Source organism: Acomys russatus, chromosome 29, assembly GCF_903995435.1.
Source record: "Acomys russatus chromosome 29, mAcoRus1.1, whole genome shotgun sequence".
NCBI lineage: Eukaryota > Metazoa > Chordata > Mammalia > Rodentia > Muridae > Acomys > Acomys russatus.
The window spans coordinates 11246003-11260899 of record NC_067165.1 but is presented as its reverse complement, the minus strand read 5'-3'; the positions used below and the strand labels follow the sequence as shown (position 1 = coordinate 11260899).

The following is a 14897-nucleotide window of genomic DNA, read 5'->3' as shown; positions in this document are numbered from 1 at the left end:
ATAATATATTAAACATATAACGTTAAGGAGAACTGAAAGGCAGGCTCAGGTTACATTTTTAAAAGCTAAGAAGCTGCACTGAGGGCTCCAGGGTTACTTTGCAGAGGGCTCGTTTGACTGCTAGTGCTCACATGGCAGCTCCCAACCATTACAACTCCAGCTGCAGGAGCTCTGACGCCATCTTATGACCTCTGAAGGCACTGTATGCCCATGGTGCACTGTTGGCATAATATTCCTGTGGACTGTGTACAGTATACCCTTGTTCATTCAAATGCTGATTTCTCTACCCAACTCTCTGGTTTCAATCCAGACATTGCCTTGTGGTGTTTAGTCTAAGTATCTCCTATCTCACGTTTGTATAAACATGTCACCATTTGTTCTCTATATTGTCAATAAAAACCAACTAGCCAATGCTGAGCAACAACAGAGAATAGGGTAGGACATCCTGGTCCAATGAGGGGAAGAGAAAGGACAGGAAGAGGAGTGGATGCACATGAAGAGAATGGGGATGGACCAGGAGGAATGAGCAAGAACTAGGATATGAGTAAAAACCAAGTATAATGTGGGAAATTTGAATGGGAGGAAGCCATACTAGCTTGGAGGTTTAGGATGGAATAATTATTGCTCAGTACTATGCTTTAGGCTAATTAAATATATCCTAGACCCTGTATGGTTATTTGGGTATAAAGCTGGTTAAGGAGTAACTGCTGATTTTACTAAAATTATAAATCAAAACTAAAGATTAATAATCATTTCAACAGTGTACATAAACACATGCAGATAAAACACTTATACACATACGATAATTAAATCGTGTAAATTAAAATAAAACATTAAAAAATGGCTCAGGGACGCAGCTCAATACTAGACTAGTTGCTTACCATCTAAGAGGCCCAGGCTTTGATCCCTGGCACTGAGAAATATAATAATAACAATAATAAATAATATAAAACAAAACTTATTGTAGCACTATTAACAATAGCAAAGATATGAACCGACCTAAATGCCTATCAACAGAAGAATGAATAAAGAAAATGAATTTCCTCAGCTATAAAGAGTGGAGTAACGACATTCTCAGGAAAATGGATGGATTGAGAATAATTTAACTGAAATAAGACAGATTCAAAATGATTAATGTGATATGTTTTTTTTCTATATGTGGATAGATTTGACATATATGTATGTGCCTGAAAACCAAGGGGAACTACTTAAGAGTAAGAGGGAAGGGAGGAAGAAAGTATGCATATATGAGTAAAAACATTATAATGAAAATTTTATTATTTTATACTTCTACTAAACAAATTAAAAAAAAAAAAAAAAAAAAAAAACCCTGAGAAACAGACAAGATACCTGAAGGATGATTTAAACTAAAAATAGTTCCTAACTTAAGAGGTAAAGGGCAAACTAAGATTTCTTTAAACAAACAAGTAAGCAAACAAAACCCTAGCATTCAAAAGCAGCTTTGAACTGGATTTATCAAATAACTACCAGAAATAATTGAAGGTCTTAAAAAATATATATGCTTACATACTTCGGGGTGAGGAAATACATGCCTCCACATCCAGAGGCCAGAGAGCAACTCTGGAGTTGCCTCTCTCCTTCCACCCACCTGTACTTGGGTTCTAGATCAAACTCAGGTCCACAGCCTCAATAGCAAGCGACCTTACCCACTGAGCCATCTTACTGCCCCCAGAATGTTTTAACTACTCAATGAAAACTAGTAACTAGTAAAGAAAATATACATGGTAATAAAGATTATCTTTTACCTCTTAACTGAAAGATTCTTGGAAATTTTGCTAAGAAACTCGGCCTCTGCTTCTGCATCTTGACTTTCAGCACTGAGTTCAAAATGGATTGGATTTTTGTCAGAAGGGTCAACACTCTGAAATGAAGGAAGTCACACTTTTGAGATTGACTAAAAATACCAAAGAATTCTATTTATTTGAACAGTAACTCTGGATCACTGACAAAAGCACTTCTGAGTTCTGTAACCTGCTTCTGTAGAATGCCTGGCTTCCTGCTTTGTAAGGGAGATGAAAACCTAACCCTGTGTTATGAAACACACTCTGTTACCAGGGATGCAGTGAATAAAACAATAATACAAAAATATAAAAATGTATTCATGAAATGGTACAACCCATAAATAAATTCAAAGAAAACAAGATGAGTTGAGTGGAACCATATGGTTATTTATATAATGAGTATATTTTTATTACTTATTTTGAGATGTAAGATAAACAGTAATTTGATTTTTTTAAAAAAGTAGTATTTAAGGCAGAATGGTAGACACATGTAGTCCTAGGTACTCAAGGAGTCTCAGTTATTTAAGCCAAAGAATTTGAAGCCAGCTTAGTCAAAAAGAAGAGAGTATCCTTCTTTCCTTTGCTTTGTTTTTCTGAGACAAGGCTCCTCAACGTAGCCCTGTCTACCCTTAAATTCACTATATAGACCAGAATGGCCTCAAACTCATAGAAATCTGTCTGCTTCTACTTCTGAAGTGCTGAGATTAAAGGCATATACCACCACCGCCTCGCCTATCCTTTAAATTTAATTTTTATATAATTGTTTCAAAGACTGACTTTCTCTGTGATGACTACCTAGATGCATTTTATTTTTAAAGACAAGGTCTTAAAATGGACACCTGGCTCTCCTGGAAATCACTATGTAGACCAGGCTAGCCTTTGAACTCACAGAGCTCCACCTCCCTCTGCCTACTGAGCACTGGGATTAAATGTCTATGCCAGTAGGCCTGGCTCCTAGATGCACTTTTATGTTCTTTGTTGGATCCTAGGACTGCTGTTAGAGGTTGTTATAAGCCACCACAAGGGTGCTGGGAACTGAACCCAGGTCCTCTAGAAAAGCAACCAGTGCTCTTAACTGGCGCCATGTCTCCAGCACCCAAGAAAAAAAATTTAAAGATTGTTAATTATATCTACATATTAAAAAAAATAAATGATGACGGCGGGCAGTGGTGGCACATATCTTTAATCCCAGCACACAGGAGGCAGAGGCAGGTGAATCGCTTTTGAGGCCAGTGAGTTCCAGGACAGCCAAGGCTATACAGAGAAAGCCTGTCTCAAAACAACAAGTGATGACAAGGAAAACACTAACATCAAAAATCAATTCTCAATAGCTCAATAGTACAAAACACTACAATGAATAAGCTTCTGAAAAAAATGACTAAGAAAAGAAATGATGGCAAATCTTCACTACCAACTAGACTAGACTCCAATTCAGCTACATGGATGAGGCCTCTCTGCACGTCAGTGGTGAAATGCTTTAGAGAGGATTAACCGATGAAGACATACCAAGAACGTGGGTGGTGCCATGCATGTGCTGAAGCCCTGACTGAATCAAGGGGGAAAGACAGTAGAGTGTCTGTATTCCTGAGGCCCTGCTTCCAGGGTAGCTATGAATGAGGAGCTCTCTTCCACCACACAGTCCTACTACCATGATGGTCTGCTCTAACACATGAGGCCAGCCAGCCATGGACTGAACTCTCTTAAACTAGAAGCTGGAAGGAATCTCTCCTTCCTTGCTTATCTCTGATCTTTTGGTCAGAGTGATGGGAAAAATAACACACACACAGGTGAGCTTAAGTACTTACGTTGAAAAGACGTAAAGTGTCCTTGTTGGTTAATAACTGAAGCTGAAGGTCAGGTGTCCTACCGTCACAAGGAAGGCACTCATAAAATTCAGGTTCCTTATGTGTCAACGAATAAAGAACCATGATAAAATTTCCAGATTCTGAAAAAACCCTAAACAAAAATTAGCAAAAATGTAGTGAGAACAAGATTATACTGCCTAGATGTGTGGCACACGCCTTTAATCCCAGTACTTGGGCGGCAGAGGCAGGAGGATCTCTGAATTTGAGGCCAGCCTGGTCTACAAAGCTTGTGCAGGACAGCCAGGGCTACACAGAGAAACCCTGTCTCGAAAGATTATACTGAAAGATCTCCTAGGTAAGATCTCCTAGCTAAGTTTCCCAGTCTAGGCAACAGATTGTTTAAAGTATGCATGCTTACATTTTAATGTTTCTAATTTAAAAAAATTTTTTCTTTGTTTTTGTTTTTTTGAGACAGGTTTTCTCTGTATAACTGCCCTGGCTATCGCGACTCACTTTTGTACACCAAGCTGTCCTCAAACACCAAAATGTCTGCCTGCCTTTGCCTCTCAAGTGCAAAATATTTACTTTTATTTTATGTATGTAAGTGTTTGTCTGCATGTATGTACCTGCACAGTGTACATGTCTGGTGCCTATGGAGGCACAAGCCAGCAAGTGGGTACTAGGAATCAAACCAGGGTCCTCCGCAAGTAGAGTCTGTGCTCTTAGCCACTGAGCCATCTCTCTAGTCCAAATATTAATTTTTGAATTTAAAAAATATATTTTATAATAAAATACATAAAAACTTTGTAAGATATCAAATAACACAGGAATATATAAAATGCAAAATGAAAACTTCCCCATTCAACCTTGAGTGTGTGTGTGTGTGTGTGTGTGCACGTGTATGCACTTCAAGAATATGCACACAATGTCATGTACCTGAGGCTACTTGAAAGTGTGAAAGGATCATTTGAGTCCAGGAGTTCAACACCCATCTGAGTTTTTACTGAACATCTATTGTCTATAAAAACTTAAAACAAGCCAGGCGTGGTGGCGCATGTCTTTAATCCCAGCACTCAGGAGGCAGAGGCAGGTGGACTGCTTTGAGTTCGAGGCTGGCCTGGTCTACGAAGTGAGTCCAGGACAGCCAAGGCTATACAGAGAGACCCAGTCTCCAAAAACCAAACCCCCCACCCGCCCCCAAAAAAAACCAAAACCAAAAACAAAACTTAAAACAAGATAATTGATAATAAAAGTTAAGTGTTCTAAATCAGAAAAGAACCAACAATTAACACTTAGCACCTTGGGGCTGAAGAGATGGCTCAGTGATTAAGAGCCCTCACTCCTCATTCAGAGGACTGGGTTCAGTACCCACACAGTGACTCACAAGCATCCTAACTGCAGTCCCATGGGACTGGATGCCCTCTTCTAGCCTCTATGAACACCAGCATGCATATCATACACAGACATAGATGTAGATGAAACATCCATACACATAAAATAAATAATAATAAAAAATTAAAAACAAAGAAAGCACTTAGCACCCTTCTTCTCTTTTTGTTTGTTTCTGGGACACGGACTTGCATATCTTAGGCTGGCTTGGAACTTGTTTTATAGCCCAGACTGGTCTCAAACTGGTCCTTCTGCCTTAGGCTTGCAGTGCTAGGATCACAGGTAAGGCGAGCCTCATTATGCCTGGATTGTTTTAGTACAAATACATAAAATTCATTTGAAAAGTTCACTAAAATATAAAAAGTGTAACTGTAAAGGCATTTGAAAATATACAAGGGTTCTTTTAATTTAGTAATACTCCTAAAATGTGAAGAGCCTAAGTAAGAAAAAAAAAAAAGATAAATTTGACAAAAAAAAAAAAAAACCACAACCCAAAACAACAACAACAAAAGCCCATAAACCAAAGCAAACAAACAAAAAAAAATAACCTTGAGGTTGGGGCTAGAGAGATGACTCAGCAGCTAAGAGCACTTGCTGTTCTTCTACAGGACGTGGGCTTGATTCCAGCACCCAGTCGATAATTTAGAACCACCTGTAACTCCAGTTCTGGGGGTACAATGCTCTCTTCTGGCCTCTGTGGGCACCCAGTACGCAAATAGTGTGCAGACATGTAGGCAAGACACACTTAAAACTTAATAATAAACAACACAACAAAATAAAATAATTAAAGCGGAGCAGGGTGGAAAGATAGCTCAGTGGTTAAAAGCACTGGCTACTCTTGCAGAGGACCTGGGTTCAATTCCCAGCACGCATATGTCAGCCCACAACTGTTTGTAGCTCCAGTCCCAGGATCCAACACCCTCATATATCATACATGCAGGCAAAACAGTGCACATAGGGGGACAAAAAAAGCTTGGGGCGTAAGGTCAGAGGTGTACAAAGCTTTGGCTTAGAGACCCAGCATCATCAGGAAAAAAAAAATAGTCTGGGAAAAATACCATTAACTAAAATTAAATGGAGTTATAATCTGAGGGAAGAAAAGTTTTGCTCTAAGTATTTAAATATGCTGAGAGAAAAAAAAAAGAGTAAAAAAAAATTAAATATGCTGAGAGAAATAGGGAAAGAGAGAAAAAGGAGGAAGCGTGTGGCCTTACAAATTACTGAGAAAGAAGCACAATGCAGGAGAAAAAGCAAAAGACAACTCCTAGAAGAAGCCAAACACTGGCAAAGAGCACGCTTCCTCTACTAGATTAGCAAAGGTATCAAAGGCTACTGTAACCAGAAAAGCAGCTCACACCTGCAGTTCAACACTCAAGAGGCTGGGGCAGCAAGACTGCCTTGAGCTCAAGGTCAACCTGGGCCACCTCGTGAGTTCAAGGCCATCTTGGCTACAGATTAAGACCCTCTCTCAAAAGACTGAAGAGCAAGCGAGCAAAGGCTTTCCACTCACGTGTCTTGAGCTCAGGATCTGCTTCTCTGTCCTTCAGTCTAGCCACGCCACCATCCTAACTGTGTGATCTTTCTCTTGGAGCCTCTGAAGCTAACACATCCTATATCTACCCATGATGGTCACAAGCTTACCTTCTTACTCCTTAAGTATTGTAAAAGATTAAAACAGTATATGAATTTTAACTGAAACCAATAAAATATAAATGGGGAAACAATCAAACTATAATATTATAGAACGAAATATCACTTGCCTTTCCTGAATAGAAGAGCTGAACATGTATCTCAAGCAGCAAGCCCAGACCTGAGGGCTATAGATATGTATAACTCCAGACAGCCAACTAAAAGAAAGACAGGAAGTACATAATCAGCCAAGTATGGTGGCACATGCCTGTGATCCCAACACCTGGAGGCTGAGGCAAATTCTTGGGTAGCATGGGCTACACAGGGAGATCTTACCTCAAAATAAAAAAAATAAAAAAAAAAAAGGGAAAAACACCCATAGCCATTTAAAAATTAACATACTTTGGATTACATCCTTTCTAAGACCGGTTCCTGAAACTCAACAGCAGTACATTAAAACCTTCACAAACAAGGACTTCACAAATAATTAAGAGAGGGACTACATAGATATCTATGGCAACGTGAATACATCACATCTACATATCAAAGAGGTAAGTACATGTTCTTTGATCTCTTTCATTTGGACGTAGGAGAGAAAAATGGTTTGTGGGGGGGTAAAAAGGGTAATCAGAATAAATTAGCATGGACTGGAAATGAACAAAATTAGAGACCAAACTCTGTGGCCTAAACTAGAATTATGGAGAGGATAAAATGCTATAACATACACATATAGGTAGCCCAAACCATAGAAATACTTGATAAGAAAATGCTCACAATTGCCAGGTAGTTGTGGCACACACCTTTAATCCCAGCACTCGGGAGGCAGAGACAGGCAGATCTGAGTTTGAGGCCAGCCTGGTCTACAGTGTAAGTTCTAGGACAGCCATGGTTGCACTGAGAAACTCAGTCTTGAAAAACAAACAAACAAAACTGCCACAATGAACTCTTTATTTTTAATTAATTAATTAACCTACTTTTTTTTTTTTTTTTTTTTTTTTTTGGTTTTTCGAGACAGGGTTTCTCTGTGTAGCCTTGGCCATCCCGGACTCACTTTGTAGACCAGGCTGGCCTCGAACTCACAGCGATCCACCTGCCTCTGCCTCCCGAGTGCTGGGATTAAAGGCATGCGCCACCACGCCCAGCCTTATTTTTGTTTTTACAAGGCACTAGGTTGTCCTTCAAGTCAAGACCACCACTCCCAGCCACGATAACTTCTTTTACAAACCTTGTGCTTATTTTTTAGTGTTCATTAATAGATAAATCATATACTTCATTATTGTCTATTATTTTATATTTGTGAATATTATCACTTCAGTTTGAATATAAATTCCTTGAGAAGGGGTTTTAAGCCCCAACACAGAACTAAACATGCAAAAAGAAAGCACGTAATAGATACTGAATAAATATGAGTTTCTGAATCATCTTTCTCAATGTCATTAACCCACTAACTATAAAGAGAAACCATTAACACTAAAGGGAATTTCTATACAACTCCCTGTCAACGGATTTTTAAATTCTATTATGTTAAGCCCTGGATTCTTCAAGATACAAAGAAACATTGAGGGAAGGCTGAAGATCTTCAACTTAAACTAGGATTCAGAAAGACCTTAGTTAGCTGATAAACCCTAAAACACAGAAGCATAAGAGCCATCAGCTTTTGTAGGTTTATAAAATCAGCTCAAGCCAGATATGGTGGCAGATTCCTTTAATCCGAGCACTCTGGAAGCAGAGGCAGGAAGATCTTTGTGAGTTCCAGGCCCACCAGGGCTACATAGAAAGGCCATATCTCAAATAAAAACAAACAAAAAACAACCAACCAAAATACAAACACAAAACAACAACAACAAAAGATGAGCTCATCACTCATAATGCACTCGATTTTCCTGATTTAGTAGATACACACTAAGCTGGGAGGTTTTCTTAAGCAGATGATACTTACATTCCCACTAATGGTAAAGAATAGACTTTGGGATCAGATTCCAACAAAAGTAACAATTTGCGTGTTTCATCCATGGTAATATATCTAAACAGAAGAAACTTATGTAAGAATAATTTTAAGTATGTTAACACTAGTAAGTAAGTTAAATTTAAGTTTAACCGAAAAGAGGCAGTCTTGAAACATATTTTAGGTAGTGAATGAAAAAAGGACTACAAAGACAACATGTAAAAAAAAAATTTTTTTTTCTTTTTTTGGTTTTTCAAGATAAGTTTTCTCTGTGTAGCCTTGGCCATCCTGGACTTGCTTTGTAGACCAGGCTGGCCTTGAACTCACAGAGATCCACTTGCCTCTGCCTCCCTGAGTGCTGGGATTACAGGCGTGCACCACCACATCCAGCTATGCAAAACCTTTTACCTATTAAAATAGCCATTCACAAGTAAATAAAATATTTTACTCCTCTACTTAAAGAGGACAATTTTAGAACCAATTAAGTTATTGAAAAAAGTGAATTTCCTGTTATGAGAAGTGTGCGATTTGATATAAGAAATGTGACTTTTCAGTGAAAGAGACTGCATTAAGGGAGGTATAATTAATCTACATACAATATACCTCCAACCGCTGCCGAAGAGGTTGGAGGTATATTGTATGTAGATTAATTATATGGGCTGGATACAATCCTAAGGCAAGGGCTGATGAGACGGCTCAGAGACTTACAGCCCACACTGCTCTAGCACAGGTCCCCAGCTGGCTCCCAGCACCCATGTTGGGCAGCTCACAACTCCCTGTAACTCCAACTCCAGAGGATCCAGCATCTTCTTTTGGCTTCCTCAAGCACCTGCACTGACTTGTACAAAACTACTCTTAGACACACACAATTTTTAAAAAATCTAAAATACTGGCTACCACCATGTCGTGCTTACTGGAGAATACTCAGGGGTTCCAGACAGATCATGAAAAGACAGTCTACTCTGCCTGAGTAAACATCTTGGGTACAAATAAAAAGAAATCACTTGTTGGTTAATTTTAACAACAACAAAAAACTCATGCCCCAGTTAAGGGGCACTTTATTATTCCAAAAGATAAAATGGTTCGTTCAAGTAGTTTTTTGCTCATCGTGGCTTTTGATCATTTGTAAGATAATTAACACATTTCCTTCTCGGCCATTTCAACCAGCAGGCATCACTCTGATCAGAATGTGAAAATAAAAATGGGATTTCCTGGCTATTACAAAGAAAAAGTCTCTTGGTCTCTCTCTGTGTCGGAGTTAAGTGTCCCCTGCAAACATTTTTGGCTTGAGAGACCTACCAGGAACTGCAGTGGAGCCAGTAGGAAAGGAAACTCTAAAAGGTCTAATGCTGTAAGCCATTGCTCCTCACGCTGTCAACAATGGTACCTCCTCTCTAGCCCTGCTCAGTAGGTGTAAAGAAAGCGAGGAGTGAGGGAAGCAGCCCAGCGAGGGTTGGAAAGCATACACACCTTGACCTGAGAGGCTGAGGGACAGTGAGCTGCAGGGGATCTATCTGCTCCTGCTACAAAAGGGAGCTCCACTCTCAACAGCTCACAACGTGGAGAGCGAGAACACTGAAAACCTTTCCCTGTCCTTGTGTTCGTGCTCGTTACTAACAGCTAAAGTACACGTTAGGAACAAAGTCTCCAGCATTTCTTAGATTCTGTCAGATCTTGGCTAAAAAAAAAAAAAAAAAAAGAAAGAAAATAGCCCATAAGGTAGGCAACATACAATGTATTTTCTCCTCCACTTTTTTTTGGTTTTTTCAAGACGGGATTCTCTGTGTAGCCTTGGCTGTCCTGGACTTGCTTTGTAGACCAGGCTGGCCGCGAACTCACATCAATTTGCCTGCCTCTGCCTCCTGAGTGCTGAGTGCTGCAATTAAAAGCCTGTGCCACCACGCCTGCCTTCCATTTTTTTTTTTTTTTTTTTTTTTTTTTAAGATTTACACCATGTATCAGCAGGTATTTTCTGTGTGGTTCTGGAGACTTGGGGACTAAGCTCAGACTCATAATTGTACATACAAGTACTCTACTAATCTAGCCTACCAGCCAAGCTTCTCTTCTTTCCTCCCCACCCACCTCTCTCTGTTTGGTGACCTTGTGGTAGGGTCACTATGTAGCCCTGGTTTTTTCTGGGATTCACTATGTAGACCAGGTTTGCCTCAAACTCACAGAAATCTGTCTCCTAAGTGCTAGAATTAAAGGTGTCTGACATCATGCCCTGGAATCTATTTTAATTTTCTTTGTTTTTTTTAACCACTAATTTACTTGTAGGGTGAGGTACAACTATACAATAAAATAGGCTACGCTATACTACAGCAGTTGAGTGTACGCTTAGCATGTGCAAGACCGTGTGTTCAATCCTCAGCAACAAATACTTAGAAATAAGCATTTTTATCTTCTCTGACCACTGATATCAAATGGCTGGATATCTGACATGTAAATTGACTATAGTATTTAGTATTATGTGGCTATGTTGAAAAATATATTAATTCAACCAGTATTTACGAGCTTAGACTAATGGCTCTTTTACTTACCCATGTTTATAGGTTCCTTGAACTTGAGAAATACTCAGCTTACTGCCTAAGTTCCTTGCTAGTGCTGTAGGGATAATGGGGATGGGCTTCACAGGTGCACACTTGAAAGAGTTTGCTAGAGTTACTGCTGCCCAATGCAACTCAAAATCCACACTGTCCAAACTCTCCCTGGCGGTGATGTGAGCTCGCAGGGAAAGCAGCTTTCCACAGTCCAAGAAGTCTTTGCTACACACATGGTATTGTAAAGCCTGAGGAACCAATATTACACAATTACTTTAGGACTTTGAAATGCAACCATGTCTTTACAGTTCATTGAACACCGGTACATAGACTTCTATATCTCACATTTAACAAAAGCCCTACCCAGATATGACACCTATGAGCAAACCAAAACAAGGAGACAGCATGGCACAATAACTAAGGCAACAACACTGGCACACACACGTTGGCGGTAACCAACAGCTTTCTCACTGGACTTCAGACCCACTGAAGAGAGAAATCATGCCTGGTACTGCAAAGCTGGTCAACTACCCAGGGCTAAAGCAAGTTATGGATTCTAGAAAACCTTCAATTGTAAGTTTACTAAACTACATAGTTCCTAAGTACATCCTACATATTTATCCTATATACACAGACAAGTGTAGCTCTACTCCTCATCAAAGAAACGCCTCTTTTTAGCAGGAGACCATTACAAAAAACCATGACCACTCGAAATGCAGAGAGCTAAGTCCCAACCGGTCCACCTATAACACGACTCCTATACCTAAGGCCCAGCAATCACTGGTGAATAGGACAGAGAGGCTGCAAGAGCAGAGCAGAGAATGTTCGCTATGCGATTGTTTCTACTAGAAATGTTAGAGAGCCTACATAAATAAAGTCTCATCAACATGGCTGCCTAAATAAGCCCCCAAAGAATGATGACACCACCAATGGACATGCTGAGATGAAAGGTTGAGGCCTCAACCTTAGACAAAGAGCGACAGGAAGCGGGGAAATGTTGAGAGCGGGGGAAGAGCACACTCACTGGCTACCCTACATCAGGCCCTGAGTAACACCACACAGAGGAGGCTGAAGTCACGTGTGTGAGTATCTGCAACACTAATTTTTTTAAAAGCCATAAATCTGAAAGAACACAAGGGGATCTACATGGAAGGGGGTGGAGAGAAGAAAGGGGAAGATGATGCAATTATATCACAATTCCAAAAAATAAAAATTGTTATAAAAAGAGTAAGTTATCAATGAACTTCACCTTTAAAGCTGAACTAAAGTCATCTGCGTTATGAACTGTTCTATCTCTTGAGCAGAGTCCTGGCGTGTGAACTTTACAGGGGATCACAGCATCCCCAGGGAGAGAAGCAGTAGGAGTTCTTTCTGAGCACTCGGGTGCTTCTCGACCAGGGTCAAAGCGCTCTACTGTCAGAGTCACTCCTTCTTCATCTGCAGAACAAAATACCAACTATTATGCAGCACACTAATTAAAAACATAAATCCACCAAGCAAATCTACATTTTTAACAAAGTATTTTGATTATACTAGCAGTATACTAAAATCTTACATTAAAAAAAAAAAGGTTTGCTTATATAGTCTATGAGGTGACTACAGTGAATTCTGTAATGGGTAGTTTTACTCATTTTCATGTCCGTGGTGTACAGCACAGAAATTAGCAAAAGCACATACACTAGCTGGCTGAAACAGATGTACATTCTACAATAGAGTCTCTCTGTGTAGCTCTGGCTGTCACAGAACTCTCTGTAGACCAGGCTGGCATCAAACTCGAAGATCCACCTGCCTCTGCCTCCTTGAATGCTGGAATTAAAGGTGTGCACCACCACATAAAGCGCCATAAAATATACATACATACATATATATAATTTTTTTTTACAACATATTACCTTCATCCACTGTGAGAGAACCAAGTAAGAAGCACAACACATTTTTTTTATTCTGCTTAGCATGACGATAAGCAAGTCGAATGACCTTTTCAGTTACCACAAGCTTTGGCTTTCTGAAAAATAAGAAAAGTCTTCTATGAATGTGTTATACCTAATATCTACATTAGAAAATATCTACATTCGCTGGGTGCAGTGGCGCACGCCTGTAATCCCAGCACTTAGGAGGCAGAAGCAGACAGATCTTTCTGAGTTTGAGGCCATCCTGGTCTACAAAATGAGTCCAGGACAGCCAGGGATACACAGAGAAACCCTGTCTCAAAAAAAATAAAAAGAAAAGAAAAATAAAATGTCCACGTTAAAGAAAAACCTTCTGTAGAAGTACTGATTAAAAAGTAACACAGAATTTAAAATATGTACACAAAAATTGTCACCAGGAGATCCCTAGTCAAGAAACCACGTAAAAGGCAAGCAACAGACAAGACCACCTGGAAACCACACTGTCCAGGAGCTGACAAGAAAGGTACAAATGTCTTCCAGGCTGCTGCCTAACTTGGACCACAGCACAAATTAGGAGGCCAGTATGTTTCTGTAAATAAAGGTTGGTAGAAATAGTCACATTCAGTCCGTTGTGGTGACACACACCTTTAATCCCATCACTCAGGGAGATCTCGAGGCCAGCCTGATCTACACAGTGAATCCAGGACAGCCAAGGCTTCACAGAGAAACCCTGTGTCAAAAAACAGAAACAAACAAACAAAAAACACCAACACCAAAAAAACCAACAAAAAAGAAATTGTTAGATTCACTTGTTTACATATTATTTACATCCGATCACAGCATTGTAGAGGGATGTTAATTTAGAACATGGCTGTTCTAGCAAGAGATCATATCCAAAGATCTTCTAGGTCTATGTAATCAGGCTGGAATACAAACACAGGAGACAGAGACAAACAGATCTGAGTTCAAGGCCTGCCTGGTATAGAGCAAGTACCATGTGACGAAAAGCTTAAGTCCAGGCGTGGTGATACATACCTCTCATCCCAAACGAAGGTAAAGTTAGTTTGTAGAAGGAAGCACCCATGTTTGAAAGTGATGTCTAATTGGGTGGCAGAAAAAGTGATGAATCAGAGAAGACCTGACAGCATGGGATACACCCCACTCTCATGAGGAGAGGAACAGGAAGCTACGTAAGAGGCAGTTTTACAGAGAGGAAGCAGTTTTTACCAGGATGGTAATAGAGAGATGGGTTGAAGAGAGAGAACTCAGGTGAAGATGGAAAGAGCCAGAAAATGAGAAGAAGCCAGATTAGAGCAGATTGCTGAGTTAGTGTGAGTCCAAGCAGAGCAATTCTGGGACAAGCGAGAAGCCAGATTAAGTAAGTCAGCTGGGAGAAGAGTTTGACCCTGACCAGCTGAGTTGAACCAGCCAGCCCAGCATTCAGAAAGAACAAGTAAGGGTGAGCTTATTACTTATTAAGCAGTAAAGCTCAGAGTCTGAAAACTCTCTAGGCCTAGGCTAGATTGTGTGGAGGCTAGAAGCTTCCAAAGGCCTAGGCTGGCAGAAGGAGGCAGTAAGCCTATCAGACAATAATTGAGCCAGGAAAATTAAAGTTACTCTTACACATCATCCTTAAATACAAAGCATAAATAAACATATTTAAAACAAAAGAGCTGGTCATGGTGGCATGAGCCCTTAGTCTCAGAGCTCAAGAGGCACAGGCCGAACTGATACACATAGTGGCCAGGCCAGCCACAGCTATGTACAGGACAGCCCTTGTCTTAAAAAGGGGGCTAGTGGGTGCGGGTGGAGGCTGGCAAGATGGCGCAGTAGTAAGAGCTCATACTGATCTTCCAGAAGACCCAAGTTCAATCCCAGCACCTTCAGGTGGCTCACAA

At 40.1% G+C, this 14897-nt stretch overlaps 1 protein-coding gene across 2 annotated transcripts in view; it reads right to left on the bottom strand.

Annotated features, from left to right (window-relative positions):
* Positions 1-14897, bottom strand: part of Stil (STIL centriolar assembly protein) — a 42291-nt gene that overhangs the window by 22510 nt on the left and 4884 nt on the right. For both annotated transcript variants that reach the window (XM_051171867.1, XM_051171868.1), the window contains exons 3-9: positions 13003-13115; positions 12360-12547; positions 11111-11358; positions 8565-8648; positions 6757-6843; positions 3608-3758; positions 1767-1882 (exon numbers count right to left, since the gene is read on the bottom strand). In XM_051171867.1, the coding sequence (XP_051027824.1) occupies positions 1767-1882; positions 3608-3758; positions 6757-6843; positions 8565-8648; positions 11111-11358; positions 12360-12547; positions 13003-13115 (987 nt within the window). The remainder of the gene's footprint in view (positions 1-1766; positions 1883-3607; positions 3759-6756; positions 6844-8564; positions 8649-11110; positions 11359-12359; positions 12548-13002; positions 13116-14897) is intronic.